The sequence below is a fragment of the Theobroma cacao genome, chromosome 3, assembly GCF_000208745.1.
Source record: "Theobroma cacao cultivar B97-61/B2 chromosome 3, Criollo_cocoa_genome_V2, whole genome shotgun sequence".
NCBI lineage: Eukaryota > Viridiplantae > Streptophyta > Magnoliopsida > Malvales > Malvaceae > Theobroma > Theobroma cacao.
Genome location: NC_030852.1, coordinates 29,908,364 through 29,935,136, shown reverse-complemented (window position 1 = coordinate 29,935,136; position 26,773 = coordinate 29,908,364). Strand labels below are relative to the sequence as shown.

At 35.0% G+C, this 26,773-nt stretch overlaps 3 protein-coding genes across 5 annotated transcripts; 2 read left to right on the top strand and 1 right to left on the bottom strand.

The window, feature by feature from the left end:
* Nucleotides 1,708-3,990, bottom strand: LOC18605770 (pentatricopeptide repeat-containing protein At3g49240). The gene has a single exon (XM_018118567.1). The coding sequence runs from the start codon at nt 3,840-3,842 to the stop codon at nt 1,881-1,883; it is 1,962 nt and encodes a 653-aa protein (XP_017974056.1). The 5' UTR covers nt 3,843-3,990; the 3' UTR covers nt 1,708-1,880.
* Nucleotides 12,399-17,484, top strand: LOC18605769 (calcineurin B-like protein 4). The gene is made up of 9 exons (XM_007038986.2): nt 12,399-12,669; nt 15,390-15,536; nt 15,635-15,717; nt 15,824-15,883; nt 16,076-16,184; nt 16,309-16,361; nt 16,709-16,789; nt 16,878-16,990; nt 17,065-17,484. Exons 2-9 carry the CDS (start codon nt 15,458-15,460, stop codon nt 17,126-17,128), a joined length of 642 nt encoding a protein of 213 aa, XP_007039048.1. The 5' UTR covers nt 12,399-12,669; nt 15,390-15,457; the 3' UTR covers nt 17,129-17,484.
* On the top strand, nt 20,342-26,472 carry LOC18605768 (dipeptidyl aminopeptidase 4). 3 transcript variants are annotated; one of them, XM_018118098.1, is made up of 7 exons: nt 20,342-20,558; nt 21,190-21,657; nt 22,564-22,758; nt 23,524-23,553; nt 23,803-24,903; nt 25,199-25,751; nt 25,931-26,472. In XM_018118098.1, the coding sequence occupies exons 1-6, from the start codon at nt 20,553-20,555 to the stop codon at nt 25,748-25,750; spliced, it is 2,352 nt and encodes a 783-aa protein (XP_017973587.1). In that variant the 5' UTR covers nt 20,342-20,552; the 3' UTR covers nt 25,751; nt 25,931-26,472. The 3 variants fall into 3 exon arrangements, with proteins under 3 accessions (XP_017973587.1, XP_007039044.2, XP_007039046.2); XM_007038982.2 differs by having other exon boundaries at nt 20,343-20,558; nt 25,950-26,472; XM_007038984.2 differs by lacking the exon at nt 25,931-26,472 and adding an exon at nt 20,728-20,815 and having other exon boundaries at nt 20,343-20,558; nt 25,199-25,925.

Here is a 26,773-nt window from a genome sequence, read left to right as displayed (position 1 = left end):
TCGTCTTTTTACTTATTACAAATTTACTTAAAGCAAAAGTCTTCTAGCGGTGCAATTTTTCAATCCAAAATTTTAGCTATAAATATGGTACAATACTGGGCTTACAAACCCGTTGCAGATAGATGACTTACCTTGATCCCATCACATCAAATTCTTTGGAGAAACTGAATCTAGGCACTTCGTACCGGTACACCAGCGGAGTGCGGTGCAGTAAGAGACGGATTGCAGCATGCGATTCAGAGGGGGATAAAGCCAATTTGAGTTGGAACCCAAGGCAATGCATTGGTTGTTAGATCTCTCTCATGTTTGCAACTCAGATGATAACAGGTTTCTAAGAGTAATCATTTCATTGTTATAATGAGGGAGGCTTGATTTATGACCCGTGTAAAATTTTACTCTCTAATCTCCATCACTTTCGTCACTTTCCCCTCCTCTAATTGTGTTTTGCTTGCATTGCAAGTCTAGCAAGATATGGACTGTTTGTTTACAACTATGTAAACATGCTTATTCCTTTGAAATGGGTTGAGCTATGACATTAGAATCTTCATGACTTTCATACGGTAAAAGTAGGGACTGCGCCTATTAATGGCCTTCTCAGCTGGCCATTTTTCTGTTTTATTAAGAAGAATTAACTTTTAGGAGTTTGGATATAAGCAATGAGACCAAGGTTGGTCCCTGATCCTAGTCTTTACGTGCATCTTCAATGAATGGCAGCTATAAATAAGAGACCGAAATACCTTGAACTAGAACAAGCATTTTATTTTTATTTTTGCTTTTTGATATTTTTAGTCTGAAGGTTTAACAAATGGGCTGTGTCCAATGAAGAACATCTGTTCAACAAGAGTCCGCTACATTTGCAAGTCCCTGATAATCATTCAATACAATGATGAAGTTAGGAACGACACATCCCCATTACTTCCCTCTTCCTTTTATAGGTAGTCATGTTGACAAACATCGTGTTAAGTCCTATTTTTCTATTTCTATGAATAATGTTTTTTTTTTTAAGTAGAAATTCTATTAATTTCAAAAGCTTGTATATTATAACAAGTTTTGAATTTTGTAGATAAAAGACTTCTAGTGACGTATCAAGCTATGGAAAGAAGAGTAGTAGAATTACAAAAGAACTTAACTACTCAAATTGACAAAAGCCTGATCATAGGAAATCGAGTCCCTGAGCTAACAGAGGGCCTATCCCATTCGTCCAATTACCAACTAATAACCACACAAAATCAAGAAATGCAAGAGGAAGCAAAAACGGAATTCCTAGGATGCTTGAAAACGTTGGAAGGAGAACTTGGAAAGAAGCTCTACCCTGGGGGAATAAGTATTGGCCTATTGGGTATATGTGCACTCGGTGCAATGAAATTGAAAGCATATCAAATCCCTTGCTCACCCTCAAAACTTTATGATTTCTCAGCACTTCGGGATTGGACTCGACAACTTCAAAAGAAAAAACTGGTTGAAATTCTGTAGAAATGAAACGTACTTATCAAGCCCAACAAGATTTTATCTTCAGTTTTTTACCTTGGTAACCAAAATAAAAGAAAACTCTTCGGGGCCTCTAATGCCACCATTAAGTACAAGCTATGCCACTATTTCTGTACTAAAAAGAGGGAGCTCAACATATAATCTGCAGCACTTTTTGAAAAAAGTTGTGCTATTTTCAATAATTATTCAACCCGCATTCCCACAAATAATTAGAGACTATGAAGTGAATCAAAACCTGATTTTTCAATATCCCTTAATTACAAATAGATTGATTGGACAAGCAGATAATGTTGTGTCCATAACGGAATACAGAAGACGATACTTTCTCATTGCAAAACCATCGAGCTATTTACCTGCTCTCGTTCTTGTCGTCACTTTTTTACCACGTTTGATCAGAATGATTTTGTATCAACAGCACCAGAATCTGCAACAGTAGCTTCACCCACTGAATTTGAGTCTGCTGCAACAGACTCTATAACAGTAGCTTCCTCACTAGGCCCTGCATTCCCATCTTGTGCTTGCACTTCACCTTCAGAGGCAGCTTCAATGGTGCTTTCATTGGCCGCAGTAGACTGAGATTCATCTTCTTTTTTCCCAAACAATTTAGATGGAAGTAAAGAAGAGACAGCAGCTTTTGCACTTCTCTTGGCTGCTTCCGCAGCCTCAATTTCTCTAGCCTTAGCTTCAGCCTTCAGTCTCTCTTTCTCCTCCATAAGCTTTGTCAAATCCTCTTCTCTCCCTTCGTTTCTTAACTCCTCTTTAACAAACTCCTGCAACTCCTCATTAAAATCAACACTTTCAGCATCCAACATCTCGTCAACCATTTTCAGCACAACATCCAACTTCCCCACGTCGCTAAGTGCTTTTATCATAAACTTATAGCTTGCATCATCCATCTTAAGCTTTTTCACCATCGTATCATAAAATGATTTTGCCTCATCCACCTTCCCCACTTTAACCAATTCATCGACCAATCTATTATAAACAGCCAAGTTGGGCCTCAAACCCGACTCCACCATCTTTCTAAAATAAGAAGCCCCATCATCAATCCTATCCACTTTAAAACAAGCATCCATCAGTAAAACATAAGTATACTCATCAGGGTTAACCCCCTTATCACCCATTTCACCATAAAGGTCCTCAGCTTCACCCAACAGTCCATTTTGACACAGCTGATCAATCAAATTGTTAAATGACAGAGTATCCGGACTACATCTATAATCACCCATTAACCTAAAAGCCTCCATTGCTTCCTTAAACTTACCTTCTGCGCAATACCCATCAGCAATCACATTAAAGCTTCCCAAATTGACTGCTAATCTCCTAGGAGGACTGTGCTCATTTTTCATCCTATCAAACAACCTTAAGGCCTCATCAAACTTCCCATTCTTACTTAATGCGTCGAGAACATAATTATAAGCAACAGCACTCATTTTAACCTTTGAATTCTCCCCACAAGCTTCTTCATAACACTCCATAGCTTCCTTCTCCATTCCCCTCATAAAATATCCTTTCATTAAACCCCCATAAATCACCCCATCTTCCAAAACCCCATCTTTTTTCTCTTTTAACTCCTCAAAAAGCTTAAAAATCCCATCTGAATCCCCACTCTTGGCACAACCCAATATCAAATAACTATAAACAACAGGGTCAGGAGCCAAACCTTTCTCCACCATTTCTTCCTTCATTTCCAAAGCCTTCTCCAATTTACCATTATCCACCAACCCTTTCACTAAAATCCTATAAGTAGTGGGAGAAGGATTCACCGGGGACTCATTGCTAAACTGCTTGTAATGTTCGAGGGCAGTATCTGGTTTTTTACAATCAAGATAAGTTTGGAAGATAAGATTGTGGGTAATCACATTGGGGGCGATTCCGGCTAGGGTAATGAAGCGGTGGAGGGAGAGGAGATCAGCGTATTTCGATTGGCGGAGCTGGGCGTTTAAGACGGCATTGACGGTGTAAACTGTGGGGCGGCAGTTGGAGTAAACGGAATGGCGCGTGAACAGAGCGGCCTCTTCAAGGTCGTTTTCACGGATGAGTTTTAAGATCTTGTTGTGGAGGTTTAGGCGGTTGCCGGTGAGTACGGTGACGGGTTCAGGGATTTTGGGGGCGTTAGGGTTCTGGATAGGTTTTGACGGGGCCACCTGTTGTGCCTGCTGCTTAGAGCGGTGGGCAGAGGAGAGCGGAGGTTCAACGCGGAGGCGACGCTTGCGACGGCGGCGTTCGGCGGCGGCTTCTTCTGGGGTGTTGAAGGAGAGGTGGCGGAAGGTAATGAAGGAGGGAGGCGAACGGTGGTGGCGTTTGGCTAAATTTTGAAGATGCGTGAGAAAGGTTGGCTTGGAGAGAGCCATTTCTGTGAGGCGAAAGAGAGGAAAGCCAAGGGTTTCTGTTTTGTTGATTGGGGAAAACGGAAATGGGGGGATTTCAGTGGCGATAATTTGAGGGTTCTGCTGAGGGTTTAAGGGTGGTGAAGCGATGACTATTGGATTAGGGTTTAGGACGTGTTTGGTCCACGGTGTTAGTCCATCACACTTTGAACTAGCACTGGCCCAACTCTGCGATGATACAGATACAACACATCAGTCCTTCTAAAAAGGAGAATGCGACATTGAAGATCATTGGTTGATCAGTACAAAACGAAGGCTCCAATAGAGTTGGGCCATGTGCATTAGATTTAGTGTAAGAACCAACAAGGCTCTGGCCCAACTTCCAGGGATTGCCAACCCACCCTTCCTAACGCCTCCTTATCCAAACAATGCTCCTTATTTTGAAGTCTTATGTGCCTTAAATTCAAACTCATTTTCTGCCAAAAGTAAGTTTGATTCAATTCAACAGAGTTAGGTCACTTGACAAATTTAACTCAAACAAAAGAAGAATCTGATTGTCTCATGGGTCATGGCACATAGAGGGCAGCTAATTCTAAAATTTTCCAAGTTTTTAGAACGAGTTATAGAATAACCATTCAAGGTGGAACATAAGAGAAGTTAATCATCTCTAGCCATCACAAGCGTATAAAGTTGTGTGATAAGCACAAGGAATTATAATCAAAGTTTAATACGGAAATCATATATATATAATAATAATAATTAGGTGGAACTGTTCCCTTTGAAGAAAAATATGAATTATTTAAAGGCTAGAAAATTGCTATACAATCAACAAGTTAATATAATGTATATGTATCTTCAACTTTTGTCCCATATGGTGCTTATATGACGTGTGAATCTCAAAAAGAATAAAAATTTAATGTTTGAGGAGGATTTAAGAGAAGCATCATAGTTTAATTATATGATAATTTATCCATCTCTTGGAGGGAGAGCTAGATTTGTCGAAAGGGAAAGAATGGACAAATGATTTTTCAAACTTAAACTAATTAAGGAGAGAACCGACTGTTGATTACTAAGACAAGTCATGCTCAAAAGATAAACACCAAATAATTAAACTATGAACGGAACAAGCCCAAGTATGACGCAATAGGAGATAAACAAAAGGGAACCAAGTTGAACTTTGGCATTAATTTATTAATTCCCACGTTCATTATATGATTTTCTTATCACCAAATGCACGGGAATTGCTTAATTAAGGTACGTGTGCACGCAATTGTCTTTGGCCACCCCCCCTCACATCTCTTTCAGTAGAAAATTGTCTTCTTAGACGAAACACAGCAGATTAATGCGATAAATTAGCAAGTAGGGAGGTGGGAGAAAGGGACTTGGACAATTACTTTAATATAGGGTTGACAAATTTTATGGCAAATCAAAGTCTACCAAGGATATTTTAAAGCCTTGATGATATTTTTCTAATAGTCTCATTTTTGTCACATGCAAGGTGCCACCCAAACCCAATAACTATGTGCCGAATTCAACTAGCTAGGGAAGCAACGGCCTCCGGACCGGCGTTGAGCTGTGCAGGCGGTTTCCCGGTTAGGCACCTGTTTTTGGATTTGGATAGGCGTGAGCTGTGAAATAAGCGAATCTCGTGTTGCCCTACCGATAAATTCATCAAGTCATGCACGACTTTGTATCATAACTTCATATTGATGACGACCTCTGCTTGATTTGCTGTCACATGAATAATGGTTCCAGCTGCTTCCATTACACTAATATGTGAATTCAATGGATAGTATTATTAGTATTATTATATTATACAAGCAAAGGAGAATTGAAGATTTCTGGGTGTTTTGGTTGAAGTATTTTGGAGTTCTTTTTGTAACAAGTGTTAAGGGGATGATGTTGTAACTCTTTTGATGTTTGGTCTTTATTTTCATCTTTAGTTTAGACGATTTTTTATCAATTTAGTTTTGAATGTGTATAGAACTCTGTCCTTTGTTTTGTTAAATGTTTATTAATTTCATAACTTAATTCTTGTTACATAATAAATACTTTTGATTTAGCCAAAAACAATATTCGCTTATCAAAAAGAAAAGGCAAAAACACAACATTCATATATGAAGAAGCCTGCAGGTAATCTAAATATATAAAAGTCATTTCACCTGCAAAAGTAGGATAATTAATTCTAATTAAAACCATTCTTTTTAGTAGTAGAACAGATCAAACTTTTGCCTTCATGGAGTAAAAAAACATATTCCATATTGCATCTGGCGACGCTTAAGTCACCGACAGACAAACACCGACAGCTAACGAATTTACATGGTTAAACACGACTTTAATTTTTGTCCTCACGAAATCATGTCAGACACATTGATCGATGACAGAAAGCCCGGTACAACTAATCTCCGTTTCAAATTGAACAGTGAACACAACCAGAGACGCTGGAAAGGGGGGCCTAGTGGGGCTCCCGCCCCTCCGATAATTTTTATTTTTTTAATTTATTTTTATTTTAAATTTTTTTATAATTTCACCCTTCCAATCATTTTTAAATTTTTATAACTTGTTTTTATTTTTTAAATATTTGATAATTTCGTCCTTACAAAAACTTTCAAAATTTTCTAACATATTTTTTTGAAATTTTATAATTTTACTTCTATAATAATTTTTTATTTAGTGAAATATCCCACAACAACTAGTCAACAACTAATTTAAAAAGGATTAAAATAAAATCAATTGCATTTTTTTTTTTAAAAAAAAATAATAATAATAATAAAACCAATTGCAATATAATTATTTTCAAACCTCACCTTTTCAAAACTTCACAACCACCACTTACTCTCTTTTCTTTTTTACCAATATTGTAGAAGCAAAAAAAATACTTTTTTTTTATTTTTTNGATCAAATTGGTTTATTTACTTATTTTATTTTTAACATTTTTAACTTTCACTTATTTATTTATTTAATAATTTATACTTGATATTTTGATTTAGGATTTACTGTCTTAACTATTTTTTTGTTGAAAGCAATTTGATTAGACATCCAAAGTTAGTTATTACTTATTTATTTAAAGATTGCTTGATTGTTTTCTTACAAATTAGTTGTGTTTTTTTTTTGTTTAGATTTTTGTGAACAATTAAGTTTTTTATTCGGAGATTGCTTCTTGGTTGAATTGTTTATTTTGTATTTAATTTTTGTGATTAATTTTAAAAAATTGCTTCTCCACTGAATTGTTTGTTGGTAGTTTTTAATATTTTTTAAAAGATTACATCTCATTGAGATTTTTGTTATTGTATTTGTTAATTTTTGTTTATTCTTAAATTTATCTAGAAATTAAGATTATTATCATTATTACATTATTTATAATTATACTAGTTAATTTGTTTAAGTAAATTATTAAAATTGATTCTTTTGAACAATTTTTAAGATTTATTTGTATAATTTTCATATAAATTTTATTGTTTTAGTTGTTTTATGTTATTATCAAATATTAAATTTTTAATATAATTATTTAATTTATGAATATTATCTTCAATTTTTTATTTTCCAAACATGAAATTCTAACTCCACTATTAACCACAACTATTTGGTCCTGGCACTTGAAAAGGAGGAGGGAATACTCGACAGTTCATTACCGAGACAGTCATGACATGACTCACATGAGGTAGCTCTATTCTAAGTTTGTTGCTTGGTTTATACTTCATCCCATGCATCATTGAGGAACAAAAAACCTTAATTTATTCAATTTAAACAAACACCATCCTCGTTCTTTTGGTCTTTAAAATTATTTCAAGGAAGAACACATAGCTGCATGCGGACCTGCGGTGGTCAATTGGTAGGTGCAGAGAATGCTTCGACAATAATTTTAGCATGAACTGCTAATTAATTAATCTAAAGTTCTATATTATATGCATGCAGGAGATTCATCTTCCATCATTGAATTATGAGTTTAATCCAGAGATCCACATCATCAAAGGGAAAACACTACCCTGGAAAGGTGGAAAGCTGAAAAAGTGCACGATCATTTGGGGGTCCTAAACTAGTGATTCTTTTTCGCTTTTCCTTTACATCAAATCAACTGTTGGTTGTCTTGTTGCTGTGGAGACACCGTTAATTATTTAAGATTCATTAAAAGTCAAATTCCGAGATCTTGTAGGAACAAACTCAATCTTACTTTGAAAATCAAAAGCAAAACTTGTGAAACTTACCAATCCACTAATTTCTTGAATGTGGGAAACAATAGCCTAAACTCCATTGTCCAATTTCTTAATAATTAATCTATTGACACACCAGTGGATTGGTGACATGAATGGTTGACATTTTTATTTTTCTGTAGTACCAAGTGCACTGGCCTCAATAATTAATTATTATGTGAGTGTTGCTGTGTTAACAAAGGAAATGTATAATGTTCAACAATCTGAATCAAGGAGTAAGGTGTGTATCATGCTTAATTACAGTAGAGAATTGTCATATTATGCAATTTTGTTATTTAACTTATTAACACTTTAGAAAAACTATTAAATAATCAATGTTGACCTACGATTAGAAATTAAGTTCAAACAAATTAATTTACGAATCTATGCATACAAATTCTATATGTCCTACTACTTTTAAAGTTTTCCTTTAATAGATGTGGGTTTTTCCATTAAGTCATTTAAACATTACGGTGCTCCCGTTAATAGAAAAATAATTAAGATAATTACTTATTTTCTAAATTATATTTCATAACGTAGATATTTTCCTTGTTCATGCCCAGGGGTTAAGTGGACGTTGAAGAGTACAAATGGAGATGGAGAATTGGGCGAGTCGCACGTGTTTGCATGAAAGTTTAAAGCAACACATACGTGCAACGTGGAGATGTCATCCTTTTTGCCGTCCACAGAAACGCGTGGCTGTATCAGACTCGGCTCCTCGTCTTTTCATCACACTCAGACACAGCTCTCTCTTTTCTCTTCCTTCCTCCTTTTCTTTGTCGGTCTCACGTGCTTAATTTTCCTTCACATCCCCCTTTAGACGCTCCAAGGGTTGGTTCTGATCATACATACAGAAAACATATAATGGCTCCACCATAAATGACTCAGTATCACAATAAATTCGAAGAATCTATTATAATGTATCATTTGTTCAAATACTCTTTTTAATTATCACTTTCTCCGTTTTATATTGTTTGTTTTTATTTGATTTTTACAAATTAAAATTTTATTTTAGTGTATTTTATATTGCTTTATAAACTGTGTTGCATGATTTTTATGTCAAAAAGTATAAAACATGAAATTGAATGTGAATTATAGAAAAATAAAAATATCAAGTATAAAAGTATTAAAGAGAAGAAGATAAATAGTTAAATAAATAAGAGATAAAAGGAATATTATGTCTTATTTATTTAGTATTATTATTTGTTATCTTTTTAAAAATAAAAAAAAAAGTGTGTTGGATTACAAACGTAAAAGATAATTGAAACACTACTTTCTAAAAGCTCAAAAATTATACCTAAAAGAGTCTTTATATTATTCAGTTCAAATAAATATTTTTTTATTACGTTAGTTTTTATAATTTTGTTTTAAGTCAAATAAATTATTATAATTTTTTATATAAATAATTAATTGATTAATTATTGTTAATCAAAACATCACTTGTTATGTGATGTTAATACAATATGTTAACTTATTATTATGAATAGTGATATAATAAGTTGATCTCATGTGACCATGATAATATTACATCAATACTTATATTATGTGAGTTTAGAAATTTGATTGAAAGTAATAAAAAATAAAATTTAATTTAATTTTTATAAATAATAAAAAAATCTTACTTTTTAAGACATTATGTTAAAAGAAAACCTCACAAATCATAAGTCAACGTGCAGAATAGAATTACATCCGGTAATTTCCATAGGTCAAAACATACATTAATGACCGAGGAAGAACGACTCTACTGCCCACTGGCGTATAAGGGAGTGACGATGCTTCAATCTTTATCGATAGTTGATCCCACCACCTTTCCAGATATTAAATAAACAGTTTCCATGGTCCACTAATACATTATTTGTATATGATCAAGATCGTGATAGGTCGTTTAGTTGTGAGATTTCGGACTCTCACATCACCTAGTTTTCAGTTGAATACTCTCTCTGCTTTACAGATATGGCCATTAAAAAAAGGAAGAGGGGTGTACTTCGCCACTACATTATTATTGGGATTTTGGGGCAAGAGACCCTACCACCCAATTGATTGGACAAAAAGACGTAGCGCTGGAGTTCCATTTTATTCACGTTTGATGATAGGGCCGACGGCGGTGCTCGGGCTGCTACTATGATCGGGGTGCTGCCAATGCAACTGGTCGTATCAAGATTTATGAGAAAAAAAAAAGATATTTATCAAATAAAATCTAATTTATAAATAATATTATAACTAACTAACTAACATCCTCCATTGAGAAATCAAAACTTGAATATCTTCATCCAACAAAAATGATCAAATTAAATCATGGTTACCAGTACGTCCTAACTTTTATTTTTTATTTTGCTTGAAAACGCAGATTCACAGTCCATCATCTTAGATATGCAGAGTAATGAATATTGAATAAGACATGGAAATGACAAAGTTTATTGTTATCTGATTTTTCAAAGAAAGAAAAAACAGTAAAAGCAATAGTTCTGCAATCGCCCTAGCTTCCAAATTCATATTAAAGTAGCAGCCGGAAAACGTGAAGAAATATTAATTAGATGCATCGGACGTAAACCATCCTGAAAATTAGGGTACTCTTGACGTTGACAGAGAAGGAGAGTCGCCCACTTGCTCTTGAAGAGAGTGATACGGCTTTAATCTTTCCAGATTACTAGATTGTATAAATATCAGTTCCTGCGGACTTTTGGAGTAACACATAGCTGACTTAGTCGACAACACAGTATAAAGATGGGAGATGTATGTACAGGACGTTTCGACGAAGCTGAAACATCAATATGGGAATCTCACATAATTTTCATAAGAATTGTCTTGATTCGGGTTTGGGGTTTTGCCCCAGTTGGTCCCATAAAAAACGTGTTGAAGTTAATGCTTGTAAGTACTAAATGGATAAAATGTCAAATGGCAATTCATTTGGATATCATATTATGCATGTTCATATGTGTTTTATTCCATGTTGAAAACTATTATATGAAGCTATGCATGTTACTATGATAATTATGTTTTACACTTGTTTTTCATGTATTAACAATTGTAATATTTGTTGATGATGTGTGCTAATGAAGCTGTGAATATATTTATTGAATATAAATCAAACTAAGTGTGATTTTTTCTATCCGTTCATCTCAATTTTAGATATTTAAAACAGAGATTGCATGACAGCAACCATACACCAACTTTCTCCAAAATTCAACAAGATGTAGCTGTGATTAATTCCACTTGTTGGTGGTCACACTTGTTGCTACCAACTGAATGTGGCCGAAGAATTGAATTAATGGATGTGAACCCATAAATTGTTCCTAAACATTTTTTTAAGACAAAAAATTGTTTACCGCCTAATTATTTTTATTTTTACACTTGAATATTTGATTTAATGAAATATTTCTATCTCTTTGTACGTAAAGAACTAATTCAATCTCTTGTTTCATGAATTATAAAAAATATAATATTTTAAAAAAAATTAAATTATTCAAAAAATTAAATAAATCTTTATTTATTTATTGAATATATTCGAGTCAAATAAATAGTTATAATTAATAGTAAAAAATGACATCTATAATTTTATATTTATGTAACGTTGACATTACTCAAATTAATGTTGGAAATTGTCTACATACACATCCCCTTTTCAATAGAAAATGTACGGTGGCTGTCGGCTACTTTGAAAAAATTAAAGTCTCCAAATTTGCAAATTGAATTTTTTTCCTATTATCAAAAAGAAATAAAAGATGAGTTTTAAATTTATAAATTAATTTTTTAATTTAATAAATATTTTTTAAATTGAAAGTGAAGACTCGTGATAAATGATATCAAGCTACTAAATTCTTCATTAGTGTAGGACTCTCAACTATTTTGTTGGTTTTGCGGAAAGTTGGAAGATTTTTTTTGTGTAATTTTGATAAAGAGGAAATTAAGTAGAATTAACAATGAAAAATAAAAAAGAAGATATACCACCTTAGGTGATTTAATATCCAATTAATTTATCGACACTTATAAGAAAATACAAATAAAATGAGATAGAAAGGGTAATGTAATTTGGTCAAGGGAAATGTTAACAAGTATATGTTTTTAGACATTTTATTAAAATAATATTTATAAAAAATATTTTATTTTTTGAATTCGGCAAACATAGTATATTAAATGAAAAAAATATTTTTAAAATAAAAATTTTAACTAATCATGAGAAGTATACTATATATAATCTTCATAAATCAATGTACAGTACCATTGAATCAAAAGTTTTTCCCATAACCATAAAATGGGGATAAATTATGAAAAAAAGGAAAAAATAAACATAATAAAAAAAAGGAGCAAAAATAAAAGTAAACGTTAATTCGAGGAAGACAGGTGACAGCCAGTCAGCCAACGTGCGCTAAGCAATTACAATTTAAGATCAAATTGGCAGAAATGAAAGCGAACGTTGAAAACTAAAGTCTAATACTAAACAAAGACAGAGAGAAGCTCCATCCAATGCTCCATGTTAAGGTTCTGATACGAGAGAAGGGACACATCAAGCAAACTTCAAACTATCTATATAACCAAAAGTAGAAGCTAACGTCTTTCTTTCTATATGATTCTGCTGTTCTATATAGCCAAACCAAAAGATAAAATAGAAGCGTAAGATCAAACTCTCTCAGCCTCAATTTCCAGCTCCGTCACTCAAACAGGTCAGTTAGTTCTCTCTCACGTTCAATTATCATTTTTGCTGTTTCGATTTTTTGTTGTCTAACATTGCTTTCTTCTTAGCTTCTTGGTTCATCTTTTGAGTGTTGGGTTCTTCTTCTTTTGAGGCTTTTTCATCGAAATGGATTCGTTGTCAATATTTTTTTTTTCATTTTCCTCCTCTATTTCCGGGTAGAGTTGAATTTCTGTTTGTTTTCTGAGAAAACATAAGAATAAAAAGATGGCAGTTGCAGCGCAGGTCCATTGGATCTTTTTTTTATAATGTTTTACGTATATTTTATATAAGGTTTTACGGATTTAAAGCTTTTGAGTTTCGATTGAAGAATTCATGATTCTATTTCCGGGGTACCTCATTCCAAAAAAAAAAGGAAATAAATTTTTTCTGTTTTTCTTTGTTATTAATGAACGATAGTTTTCTTAAGATCAAAGACAAGATTGACGTTCTTGATGGGTTCTAAGCGTGCATTTTGGAAAATACTGAGAATTAATAAGATCAAAATATAAAGTTTTGGTTTAGTTACTCTTTACTTGCTAAAATGACAGATTTTAAGGTCTAAACCACTGGAATTTTGTGGTTCATAGCAGAAAGCTGGTAATACTAATTTTTAATCAAGTTGAAATATAGCATCTGCTTCGTTACTGAGAAAACAAAAGGAAAAGCTCAAAAGACGAAAACTTTTTAATTTTTATATTCAGGGGGAAGGGCCATGCTGATTTGTTAAGTCGATGGTCCCAACTATATGGTTTTTTGATTTGTTTCCTGTTCTTATTTCTTTTTACGAGTTGAGTTGTCCTGGTTAGAGATCCTCGTTAAGTTCAATGATCTCACCCCATAAATTTGGTGTTGCGGTAAAATATCAAGAAGTGGGAAAGTCCTAGAATTGGATTGTCGTGTAAGGTTCAATGTTTACACAGCTTAGCCTGCTGTTTCCAGCTCTCGTTGTTTACCCGATCTGATGGCAGGCAGATCGGAGGTATGGGGGAGCAGGAATATTCTAATTTTTTTTTTCACTAATCCGTCTCTTTCTTTAGTTTAAAACGTATGGAGCCAAGGCTAGAGGCCGTTGATTGTGTTTGTTATTTTGTGGAAGTGACTATGGGCGGTGAGATCTGCATCTGCTGATGTTTTTGTTGGTATCAAGAGAATGGTCTATGCAACAAAATCTTTTGCTTTTGTAATCTTCTGGATTTTCCAGATCATTTTTTTTTTATTAAAATTGCGTCTTTGAATAGGATCAAATGGAGTTTTCAGATTGGTAATCAATCCTAGTATTTGTTTCTTGGTCCCACTAGATCTGTGGCCTGAAGTGGAGGTTAAAGATCATATATGGCATCATTCGCTGCAAATTTAATTTCTGCTCAATCTAAAGGATCTATTGGTTTGATGAGGAGGCTTCTTTTTTGTCTCTTCAAGCTATGCAAGTACTTATGAGGCAACAGTGAATTTCTCACATCTTAGAGTGTATGGGTGATGTATGGACTTTGAGTTTGACAGCCTTACCTTGAAGCTTTTGTCTTGGTAGCTCTACAGCAATAACTTAGAGCTAGAGAAAGTGATTCTATTATCAGGCCTGTTTATTGTTTAACGCCTGCTGAACGAAAATTATATAATCCAAGCAACCTGTTTCAGATGCGCGATTGCGATGGCTGCTCCAACTAACGTTGTGGGTTTTTGTTGATATGTAGTGTAGACCTAACTTTTGTTGGCCTTTTGGCAAAGATCCAGACACTCCAAAGATGGTTAGACTAGACGGAGGAAGGGCACATCTTACGGGAAGTTAGCTGGGTGGTTGCTGAGATAAGCGTGTTCTTTAATATATCTTCTACTCCATGTTTGAAACAACTCGTAAATGACAAAAGTCCAAGCTATGTCACCCTTCCAGATGTCATTTGCCTACTGGACATTTTGTTCTTTCACTTTTGAATTGTTAACTCTTAGGACAGCTGTTTATCTACGGGATGGCTGCCTATCAGTGCTTCACCACCGAGCTTTTCCCCTTGTTGTCAACTAACTTATCATACTGCCCATAGTTGAATCTTTATCTTTTGCTTTCCGGGACTAGCAAGCCAATCTATTATTTCACATAATCTTGAAGTATGTTAGTGGCCGTAAACCCTTTTGATCTGTAGGATTTCCTGACGTCAAATATGTTATTCACTTACTATTACTTTTACCATAAGCAGATGTGGTACCTTTTTTTCCTTCTTATTTTAATGATAGCCCATATTTTTGATTTGAGACTATGTTATGGGAGAACTAGCATGGAAAAACAATAGCTCTAAAATAATGCATTCTAAGACGTCGACGCACATTGTGGCAAGCAGTACCCTCTTTACGCTTTCTGTTTAGAGAAAACCCTGTACTCATCAATATGCTTGCCAGTCTTATCTAGGAGGTGTTCTGGATAAGCGGTCACCTCAAAGTCATTTACTCTCCATTCTCTTAGTATTTAACCAATGATCACCTTAGTTCGTGCCATGTTTGGTTGTTGTGGTTAGAATTGACTGTTTGTTTCAGGCTTGAAGGAAATGCTCCTTGAAGATTTTGCTCATCTGTTGCTTGAGTTAATAATAAGATGCCACTGATAAATCTTCTAGCATAATGCTTGTGAATATAAGTAAAATGTTTAAATTTTGGAATTTTTGAGTTACAGTTCTGGATGAGGCAAGTGATTGTTGAGAAATATACTTCTGTTATTGGCAGGTGAAGCTTCTGCAGCAAATGAGTGCATTGTCAATAATTTTTGTGATTGAATAACACTAGCTGTTGTCATGGGCTGTGTAAGCTCAAAGAGAAGAAAACAAGAACCTGGCTACGAAGAGCCAACTGTTCTTGCTGCTGAAACTCCTTGTGAGTAACAGTTCATAGCCCTTTGTAGCTTGCAACTTCATCATGACGTTTGCCTCTGTTTGTCTTTCTCTTTACAATAGTGGTTCTCTTCTTTGCAGTTACGGTTAGTGAAGTAGAGGCCTTGCATGAGCTTTTTAAGAAATTAAGTAATGCAATAATTGCTGACGGGCTTATTCACAGGGTATGTTGTCTGGTGGTTAGTTTTAATTTCACATTTATAATTCAATCAAGCATAAGATTTAATTGCAGTGACGTTTTGACAAATTTCAATGCTTTCTTGTGAATAGGAAGAATTTCAGCTTGCCCTCTTCAGGAACAGAAATAGGAGGAATCTTTTTGCAGACAGGGTGTGTAGTGTTAGCTCCCCATTGTTTGTATTGTTGTATCCAACTTTATTATGTACTGAAACCTATAAGTAGCTTTGGCTGATAATGCAGAAGCTTCAACTGTTCATATGCTAGCTCACTAGGACAGAACATTTATTTTTCTGCAATCTTACTGTTCCCTCCTTCTAAATAACATCGTTGATGGATTTGCAGATTTTTGATTTATTTGATGTCAAACGTAATGGGGTCATTGAGTTTGGAGAGTTTGTTCGATCATTGGGTGTCTTTCACCCCAATGCGCCTGTGGCTGACAAAATTGCATGTAAGGTCAATTTTATGAATATTCTAGATAATACATGTGCAAATGATGGACCTTTCTTCATAAGCATAGCCTTCAATATCATGCTCAATACAATATGTTTTAAGTTGAGACAATTTTTTTGCAGTTGCTTTCAGGCTTTATGACCTAAGACAAACCGGCTTTATTGAGCGTGAGGAGGTTCGTATTGAAACACTGCTAGACCTGTTAGTTTTATTATTTGTAGATCTTTTTATTTTATGTATATTAAATGGTTCCTAATCTATTGATGGTTGCTAACAAAATTGGAATAGTTTTAGCTAATCATCTCAGAAAACATAATTCCAACAATCGGCGAACTCCTAAATATTGCTCTTTCTACCATTGGCTTTACTGATATATGCTCTCATAAAATTTCGTTCTGTAGGATGATAAAGAAAAAATATCTTGATTTTTAGAAATAGAATATATATGCACATCATGATTTTTGGTGCTTCTGATCTGTTTCTAAATCAATCTTTGGATACTTATATTTTATCAACTCACAGTTGAAGGAGATGGTGTTGGCACTTTTGCATGAATCGGATCTGGCTCTTTCAGAGGATGTTGTTGAAACAATTGTGGATAAGGTGCACATAAGTCCAACCTGTCAACTATCTGACCCATTCGTATTCGATGTGGACAATTCTGAATCTGTTGCTTTCATCTTTTCCACAGACATTTGGTGAAGCAGACACACAAGGCGATGGAAAAATTGATCCAGAAGAATGGAAGGAATTTGTATCAAAGCATCCATCTCTAATAAAGAACATGACGCTCCCATATTTAAAGTGAGTAGCAAGTGTTATAACAAGTTCTGGTTATATGCTTGGTACTGATCTCCCTTGTGGATTGTGTCTTGCAGGGATATAACCCTAGCATTCCCCAGCTTTGTGGTCAGGTCTGAGGTTGACGAGTCAGACGTTTAGGCTTAATGCTGAAGCTAAAAGGGTATCTTAATCATGCCTTATCCTATACTGTTGGAGAAGATTCAGAAGAACATCAGATTTTGTGTTACCTCCTCATGAAGAACATTATCTAGGAAGAAGAGTTTAGGACCCCTTGGGCGGCAGGCAAGAAGCAAGATCGAGTTCACAAGCTGCAACCTTATTCTGTCATCATCAGGTTGTTAAATATTCTTCCAATATGGCGGGTTCTGTACAGAGTTGTAGATATGTTCTGTCAATGTACATTGTTGTTAAGCATCAGAGATTTTGTGATAAAATAGTTTGAAGAGATATGTTTGCAACCCAAAATCCTTGAATCGAACTAAGAGTTTAAGACAGATTGATTATTCCCTCTTCAAAGTGAAAAGATGATGAGGCAAAAACGAAAAGCACTACTAAAATAAAAATGTGGGTTCGGTCTCGCATTGTGAAACTTCCGTATCTGTTTAGACAATTAGGGCTAATTAATTTTTGGTCAAAACAAAGATTAGGCTACCTAACCTTGTCTGCTTAGAGTGTTTGTAATCATTAAACCTTATTAGAAAATTACAAAAAAAAAAAAAAGTGGAGCAGAAGTTCCAACCTCCAACTTGTGCTTTTTCAGTATTAGCTATGAAATTGCAGACATCCTGTTTCAGAAACGATGCCATTTTTACCAGGAAAATACTGTTCTTTCCATGTTCCTGGGTTTGGGTCTGCTGTGTCTCATCTAAAGAAACCCATTGCCATAGACCGACAAGCTTAAGGTTAAGGTCCAGGTTTGCATTTCTACGAGAAGGCTTCGAGGCAACAACATCGGCACGATGATGCATCAAGCTGGCGAGCATGTTGTCCCGACCCTCCCTGCGCCTCTATTATCCCTTTGCCTCAAATCAGAACGTGGCTTCCTACCTAGACGACCTTAGCTTAAAAAGGATTGAACTATTCTTTTCCCTTCCCTCCTTGGATACCTTGGAAACTTTTCACCCAAGGACAAACTTTACGGGAAAAAAAAATTGTTGTTCCCGATAACAAGTGAAGGAAAAGTTTGTCGTATAAAAGAGTTGCAGATGCAACGGTCCACATGGTCTTTGATCAAGATCATGAGCTAAGAAAGATACTTGCAATAATGAAAAAAAATAACAAAAAAAAAAGAGGTAAAGAAAGTAAGTAATCTATCCCCTTTAAATGGACTGGATTGACACCACATGAACTTCAACTGTAGAAAATCTTGACCATTCAATCCCATTAACCTTTCTTCTAACAACTCCTCCAACTGGTCCCAAGTCCCAACCCATCCGATCATCCTTTCTAGGTAAGACTCTGCATCACTGTCATCACGCATGCTGCCTATTTTTTCCAACCCATCTTCAATTTCTTTTCTTTGTTCACTTTAATAACTTGGGTACATTTCTTTGTGCAAAAATCATTTAAATTTCCCATAAAATTCTTCATTATGTTGATATTTGTAGGCATTGAATATTGCTCATTATCCTTAATTATCTAATGATACTGCTATTTAATTACCTTCGATATTAAGGCAGTGCGTTTTGAAAATGACTAAATATTATCATTGTTCCTTAAATTTTCATATTCCTTCATCAACGTGACAACATCAAATTAAGATTGACTTGCACAATTGAATTTTGTATGCCAAAGTCAATTCCCTAAAGAATAATTTAACCAAGACATTTCCAGCTTCATGATTATCCTGTGATCATCATAATTAAAAGCCTTGATTAATTTAGAGGGCGGAAATCCGCTACACTTATCAAAATTTGGTATGGTGAAATATTCTAGTTGTTACGTTATTATTGGCCAGGTTGGAGTTATGGTCAGCCATCACACCAAAGAGGGATGTCCAAATCTGTTTAGGAAGACAAAAGCTATTTAACTTTTGTTGAACACGAAACGGTAGAACACGTGGCGTACCGACAGTGAATCTGTTTAGGAACTTTGGTTGCTTCTCAAACACTGAGGATTCTGTCTTGTTCTTTTTTTTTTTTTTCTTCTTCTCTCTTTTTTCTTGTTGGAAAAGATTACGAAAATTGAAATTTTCTTTCTTCTAAAATTTCAAGAGCAAGAGTCCACGCGCCTTCAGGGCGGTGAGATAAGCTGTTTGTACTATCATAGTATGGTCCTAGATTTCAGTGGTCCGACAAACATCATCTTTAACGTGGTTCTTTGTAATAACGTTGTAACCTTTCCATTTTTTACTAATTTAATTTAATGGTGCTAATTTTTTCATTCTTATTAATTTTAACTCTATCTTAATAGATACATAAAATAATATTTATTAATATCAATAATCTCATTCCACTATTTTTTTGTTTTAAAAAAATTTAATTATTAGAGAGATTTAATAAGTATCATATAATCAAATACCTTGTATTATTAGATCTAATTAAATAAAATTAAGGTTAATTGACTTTCAATAGTAAAACTACTAACATCATGAGTTTGGGTATAGTTTGAATAATGATCTTAAGATTCCATAACCTCGATTATAAATAATAATTTTTAATAATAAATTTTTATTTATTAATTTTTTGTTATGAATGCAATCCTTACCAAAATTCATTAATCATTCTTTCGAAAATATCATTAATTGTTCTAAATATGATTTTAAACTTTAATTTTGTTTTTTATAAACTAACTTTAACTTACTAATTTAATTTTCATTAATAATTATAAAATTAACTTTAATTTATTTTAATTAAGAAATTAACAGATAATGTCTAAGATATTAAAATATAAATTTGAATAACTTATCAAATAGTAAGATTTGGATTAAAATACTTAAAAAAATAACAACGACCTATCCGTTATCATCTTTATTAATTATGTTAGACAATATGCTATTGAAAAATAATAATAAACTATTAAATCTAGTAAATTATTGTTTATTTGATTTTACTATTTTTCTAATCAATTTATCTCAAAATCGTTTACTTACGAGCACTAAAAATAATTTATTTCTTAAAAAAAAACTCCAAAGAAATGACTAAAACAAGCATATCATAACAACAAAAATAAGAAAAAAAAAACAATTATCCATCGCTTTCCCAGTTTTCTCCTCAGCTCTTGACGCTCAAGAGTTAGCGCGTGATTAAAGAAACTTGAGTGTCCAAAAATTTCCAAAGTCGAATGATTAATGCCTACTTAATTAAAGCTTAAATTAATTTATTACTAATAGTTTCTTCTCTTATCTTATCAGCTCTCATTGAATGCACATTTCGAGTCCAACGCTTTCACTTGATTGGATCTCTCTCTCTCTCTGCCATTACCAAATCATCAAAATCCCACAGAATCTAACTCCATTCAATTCCTTCTTCTTTTTATCTTAATCCAAATCCTCTTTGTTAATTTAAGTTTCTTTTTTTTCTGAAAGAAAAAACGTTCTTATGGCCGATCAGCTCAGCTTATTATGCAGGTAATATTCGAATCCTATTCCTTCTGGAAATAAAATAAAAGAAAGAAAAGAAAAAGTTGCACTTTCCTTTTTCTGCTACTTTCAAATTTAGTTTAGTTAATTAATGATTAAAGGTAAAAAAAAAAAAGAAAGATGTGATTTTCACGGAAAAAGTGTGGATTCGGTGCAGTTCAGTAGGCTGTGATCGGATCCACTGGATTTATTCTCGTGATGCTGAGAGCTCTGTTAGGAAGTTGTTTCTTGGAGTTTCTTAGCAGGTAAGGGCTGTCTTAAGTGTTTTTTTTTTTCCCATTATTGTTATTATTAGTAAACTTTTGTTTTATAACTAATTCCTGTTCCGGTTGCCGAAAAAATTATGGAAGTGAAGAGTGAATCCTGAAATGAGGCCATTTTCTGGGTTTGATTTTTGTTAGATAAGGAATTAACAAAAAAAAAAAGATTTTAGTAAATTGAAAGAACATTTCAGAATAACTAGAACCATTTAGCTAAATAGTTGAATTTGAAGGAAAAATAAAATGAAACTTTACATTCTTGAATTCATGATGATGTTTTGAATTTATTTATTAGATAGTTCCGTTTTGTTTTCTTTCTTTTTTTAATGTGTATGCTCTGTTGTAATTTGAATCAATAGGAGTTCCTTCAATTTGTAATGCAATCAGTTGATGACAGTAAAGAAACGAAGAAGAGTTTGAAGCGATCAAGATCATTGTCCCCTCGGGATATGCCTGTGACCGACTGCACTGCTATGCAAACTATTGACGATTGCATTCTTTTCCCTGTTGAAGAGATAGTCCAATCACCATTGCCTGGATACGTAGCGCCTACCTCTGTTAGTTTTAGTCCGGATGATAGTTTGATAGCTTTTCTATTTAGTCCCGATCACACTTTGAGCAGAAAGGTTTTCACTCTTGATCTCAATGCTGGCAAACAAGAGCTATTTTTCTCTCCCCCGGATGGTGGGCTTGATGAGAGTAATATATCGCCGGAAGAGAAGTTGAGGAGAGAGAGGTCAAGGGAGCGTGGGCTGGGAGTCACACGTTATGAATGGGTGAAGACTATCTCGAAGAAGAAAACTATTATGGTGCCTTTACCTGGAGGGGTATGTTAAAGAATTCCATCTATTAATTTGAATATACTGTTGCAAAGGCTTATTTAGTTAACTTGTATTGTTTAATCCTTTAAAAGGTGTCTCATATGATTTATTGTAGCCTTTTCATTACAAAACATAAGAGTTATTCCCCAAAGTCTTGGTATTTTGACATTCGATTTTTCTTTGTTGATAAAATTTGTTGTAATCTAAAATATTCTTAGAAAATTACTTGAACCAATGAGGGTGAATTTGCTATATTGGTAGTATCACTCATTCAACAGAGTACTGCCTTCAAGTCTCCCTCTCTCCCTCTCTCTTTTAATTTGGGGTATCAGGGCATGTTTCTAAGTGCAATAACATATGATTGAGATGAAGGAAGTGTGTTTCTTTATTTGTTCCTAATTTGGACTGGTGGAGGTTATGTCAGTTGATACCTTTTCTTCGTACTTCATTGACCACAATTTGCGAATTTTGCATGCTGGATTAGTGATGCTACCATGATGCTGGATAGTAGGTTCCCTTGTATTGTTTCCTGCACTTCCTCATACTCACTGTTTATACTGATACAACAAATTTAAACACCATCACCACACCTCAACCCTTGTGGCCCCACTTTAATACCTTCAGCACTGTTTTCACTCGCTAACTGGTCAAAACTATATACCCTCCACATTCAACTTTAGCTTCTGTTATTTCTAAAAATTCCTGGTTGTTGTGTGAATTAGCTGGCCAAATAGCATTATTTCTCAGCAATGTAATCATTTCGTGCAGATCTTCTACCACTTTGGATCACTTAGCATTGTTATCTTATATGCTACTTATGTATTTTTTCTTTTCTTTTATCCAATTCTTGCTAATGACATACAATTTAGAAATTTTGTTTTCCCTGGTAATTTGGTTTCTTCTCCGTGGCAGATTTATTTCCAGGAGTTTTCTGATTCAAAACCAGAGCTCAAGCTTCCAAGCATGTCATCATCACCGATCATCGATCCACATCTTTCCCCAGATGGCACTATGCTTGCTTACATAAGAGATTATGAGCTGCATGTTCTGAATCTCTTGTACACTGAACAAAGACAATTAACATTTGGCGCCAATGGGGACATTCTGGTAAGTTTATATTACCAGTATCTATATGCAGTGGAATTTTATTGTTTCACTTCTCTGGATGTTCATATATTTACAACAAGCTTTCTTTTCTTTCTTTCTGTCCTCGCGTATGGCCCTGCTTGCGAAGGGAAGGGGTTGGGGGGGAGAGGGGAAAGTTGGTGTAAAGAAGAAAGTATGTGAATTTTTAATGATGCAATCTATACAAGGTCTTGGGGGCCATCTAGAACAAGCCATTTTATATATGACTTGAAACAAATGGTATACGTATACCACTTTGCTCAAGTCAGTTGGTTGCAGGATAACATAAGCTTCAGCTACTTAGGGTCCGAATACTTGCTCTGGTCTATGCTTATCTAATTTCTCTTTTCCTTGTACCTTGGTGCTTCTTGTCAGCCGGAGCAATGATTGTTGATAGCAGCACTGCCTGTAAGGAAGCGAATGAACCTGTAAAAGTTGCTCTGGCACAATGCCAATTCATTAACTACATTATACAGCGTAGAAATCATCTGACAACTTTTCCTGCTATTCATAAAAACTATTCAGTGCAATAATTTCAAATACATTAAGCTCCAGATTGTCAAAACAGTTCAACAAGACTTTTGAATTTGTTGGCATTCAAGTTTTTGGCTTATTTCTTTGATCTATATGTGGTTTCAATCTACTATGTGGGTGTGGCAAATAAGCAAGTTAGACTTAAAACATTTGACATTTGTTTAGTGTTTTTTTTCTCATCTTGAATTTGACACTGTTTTTAATGAATTGCAGACTCATGGACTTGCTGAGTATATAGCTCAGGTGAGAATTCCTTTCAATCTCCTTCCTTTTGTTTGCATATTTATGTAAATTTGGTCAGTGATTAGTATGATTTTGGAACTAATTACTGATCTTGACTGTAAAGAGAGTTTACAGTTTCTTTTCAGTGGCATACAATCGATGCCATCAAGTTACCAATGATGCCAAAATTCAATCTTTTTTGTTTTTTTAATATCTCTGTTGTGTATGTGGATTTTCCCCCTCATATTTTGGGAATTTCGCTGATTGAAGGAGGAGATGGATCGAAAAACTGGGTATTGGTGGTCACTAGATAGCAAGTTCATTGCATTTACGGAGGTTGATTATTCTGAGATACCTCTTTTTAGAATTATGCACCAAGGTAAAAGCTCAGTTGGTCCAGAGGCAGAGGAAGACCATGCATATCCTTTTGCAGGAGCTTCAAACGTCAAAGTTCGCCTTGGGGTGGTGTCCACTGCTGGTGCTTCTGTCACTTGGATGGATCTTTTCTGTGGGGGATCAAACTTCGATGACGAATATTTGGCTAGAGTCAACTGGATGCATGGAAATGTTCTTACAGCACAAGTCTTGAATAGGTCTCACTCCAAATTAAAGATCCTTAAGTTTGATATCAAGACAGGCCAAAATAATGTTGTCATGGTTGAAGAACTAAAACCTTGGATTAATCTGCATGACTGCTTTACACCTCTGGACAGAGGAGCCACCAGATATTCTGGGGGGTTCATCTGGGCAAGTGAAAGAACAGGATACAGACATCTTTATCTGCATGATGCTAATGGGACTTGCTTAGGACCCATTACAGAGGGTGACTGGATGGTTGAACAAATTGCTGGTATAAATGAGGCTGCAGGGCTTGTGTATTTCACTGGAACTCTTGATGGACCTTTGGAATCACACCTTTATTATACTAGACTATGCCCAGATGAAAATTCTACTTTGCAAGCTCCCATCAGATTGACTCATGGCAAGGGAAAACATGTGGTTGTGCTTGATCACCACATGCGGAAGTTTGTTGATATTTATGATTCTCTTGATTCTCCCCCTAGAGTTTTGCTTTGCAACTTGATTGATGGAAGTGTAATAATATCTCTTTATGAGCAACCATTCACCATTCCCAGGCTTAAAAGGCTTCAACTTGAGCCTCCAGAGATAGTTCAGATACAGGCAAATGATGGTACCATACTATATGGGGCTATATATAAGCCTGATGCTGCAAGATTTGGTCCTCCACCGTACAAAACCTTGATCAGTGTGTATGGTGGTCCTAGTGTACAGCTCGTATGTGATTCATGGATAAACACAGTTGATATGAGAGCACAATACTTGAGGAGCAAAGGCATTTTAGTTTGGAAGGTTGGCATTTCCTGCCTTGACAGCTTATGTACCTGATCATTTTTTTTCCTTAAAGAAAAATTAAATTCCTAATACGCTATTCTAGATTAGGAGATTCATTTGTTTGAAGTTCACTGCACTTACTCATGCCTAATACGCTATTCTAGATTAGGAGATTCATTTGTTTGAAGTTCACTGCACTTACTCGTGCAAGTTCATGACCCAAACATGATGTCATGTTTCAAACTGTTCATGAAGATCATTATTACATCTTCTGTATCTTTCTACTTCCTCGTCTGACATATGCTCTTTGCAGTTAGATAATAGAGGAACGGCTAGACGTGGACTGAAGTTTGAAGGCTGTCTCAAAAACAACATTGGCCGTGTTGATGCTGAGGATCAGCTTACTGGAGCTGAATGGCTAATCAAACAAGGGCTAGCAAAAGCTGGCCATATTGGGTTTTACGGTTGGAGCTATGGTGGTTATCTCTCGGCTATGACCTTGGCTAGGTTTCCTGATGTTTTTCAATGCGCTGTCTCTGGTGCTCCTGTTACATCATGGGATGGATATGACACATTTTACACCGAGAAGTACATGGGATTGCCTTCTGAGGATGCTGAAAGTTATGAGTATAGCTCTGTGATGCACCATGTGAATAAGATGAAAGGAAGGCTGCTATTGGTTCACGGCATGATTGATGAAAATGTACATTTTAGGCACACTGCGAGGCTTGTTAATGCACTTGTGGCAGCTAGAAAGTCGTATGAGCTGTTGATTTTTCCAGATGAACGTCACATGCCACGCCGTCACAGAGACCGAATTTATATGGAAGAGAGGATATGGGAATTCATAGAGAGGAGCTTGTGAGGTAACTTCTTGTTCATTCATCATCTATAGTGTTGTTTGTCAGGAAAGAGAATGCTGTGGGGTTCATTTCTCTTCTTAAGAGAGTTGGATTTTCCTACCCTCTTTTTAAATTTTATAAAAATCTGGGAAAACATCTCATGTATTTTTTATTTTTAAAAAAATTTTAATTTCATAATCTAGCCAATCAATCTTTACATAGAGCAAAGTTGACGCTGGTACTCTGCCAAATGCTATGCATTGATGAAGATCCAGTGTGACTGATGCTTTCTACTGAAAGGGATTCGGAGAGTGTGGGGTTGAATACTTGCGGGGGCCCAACCTCATCATTTCATTCAACATAGCTACAGAGGTATTTAGGAAGGAGGGTAGCATGGCCAAGTTCTGATCAACGCATGAAATGGGTGGCAATGACTTAGTACTTGCTATGTTTTGTCTATTCGCTGAGTGGAGGAGAAGCATAAGATACGTATAATAGGTACAGCAAAAGATGGATTGGAATGCTTTTTGTTCGTGCTTGCCCGCACCCCTCTTTCATTGCATAGACTTGCAACTTCCCATTAGGCTGATTTTATTATCTATTTTGTAGCTTCAAACATACAAGTCTATTACTTATCTATATGCAATTTCCTTTCATCTTTGTCTCGAAGTGTACGAGGGGACGAGAGGGGAGTGCCGAGTGCGGCACACATTTTTCAACGAATGAGATTGAAATTTCTTGTTAATTTCATGCGCATACTGGCGGCAACATCTTTTTGAACTTTTTAATTAAAAAAAAAAAGGGAAACTCAAACTCTGCTGTTTGAACGATGAGGTATGTACTTATGACATGTCAGGGAGCTGTTGGCTCGCATATGGAAACTTGATGCAACTTTTGCCCCCTCTTCTGGTTTTGACGTGGGAGCAATTATCGGTCCCAGTCAAATGTTTACATATCGCAGCCTTCACACCAGATCCTATAAAGAAACATAATTACGGAAACGCCCTTCCTCACTTAGTACGAAATTTGAAATTTTTCTAGAGACA

Excerpts from the sequence above, each read along its gene's own strand:
- LOC18605770 (XM_018118567.1), bottom strand. The coding sequence starts at position 3,842 with ATGGCTCTCTCCAAGCCAACCTTTCTCACGCATCTTCAAAATTTAGCC.
- LOC18605768 (XM_018118098.1), top strand. Across the intron at positions 22,759-23,523 it reads GCGCCAATGGGGACATTCTG|ACTCATGGACTTGCTGAGTA; the intron begins GTAAGTTTATAT and ends AATGAATTGCAG. Across the intron at positions 24,904-25,198 it reads AAGGCATTTTAGTTTGGAAG|TTAGATAATAGAGGAACGGC; the intron begins GTTGGCATTTCC and ends TGCTCTTTGCAG.
- LOC18605769 (XM_007038986.2), top strand. The coding sequence starts at position 15,458 with ATGGGCTGTGTAAGCTCAAAGAGAAGAAAACAAGAACCTGGCTACGAA. Across the intron at positions 15,884-16,075 it reads GGAATCTTTTTGCAGACAGG|ATTTTTGATTTATTTGATGT; the intron begins GTGTGTAGTGTT and ends ATGGATTTGCAG. Across the intron at positions 16,991-17,064 it reads ATGACGCTCCCATATTTAAA|GGATATAACCCTAGCATTCC; the intron begins GTGAGTAGCAAG and ends TGTGTCTTGCAG.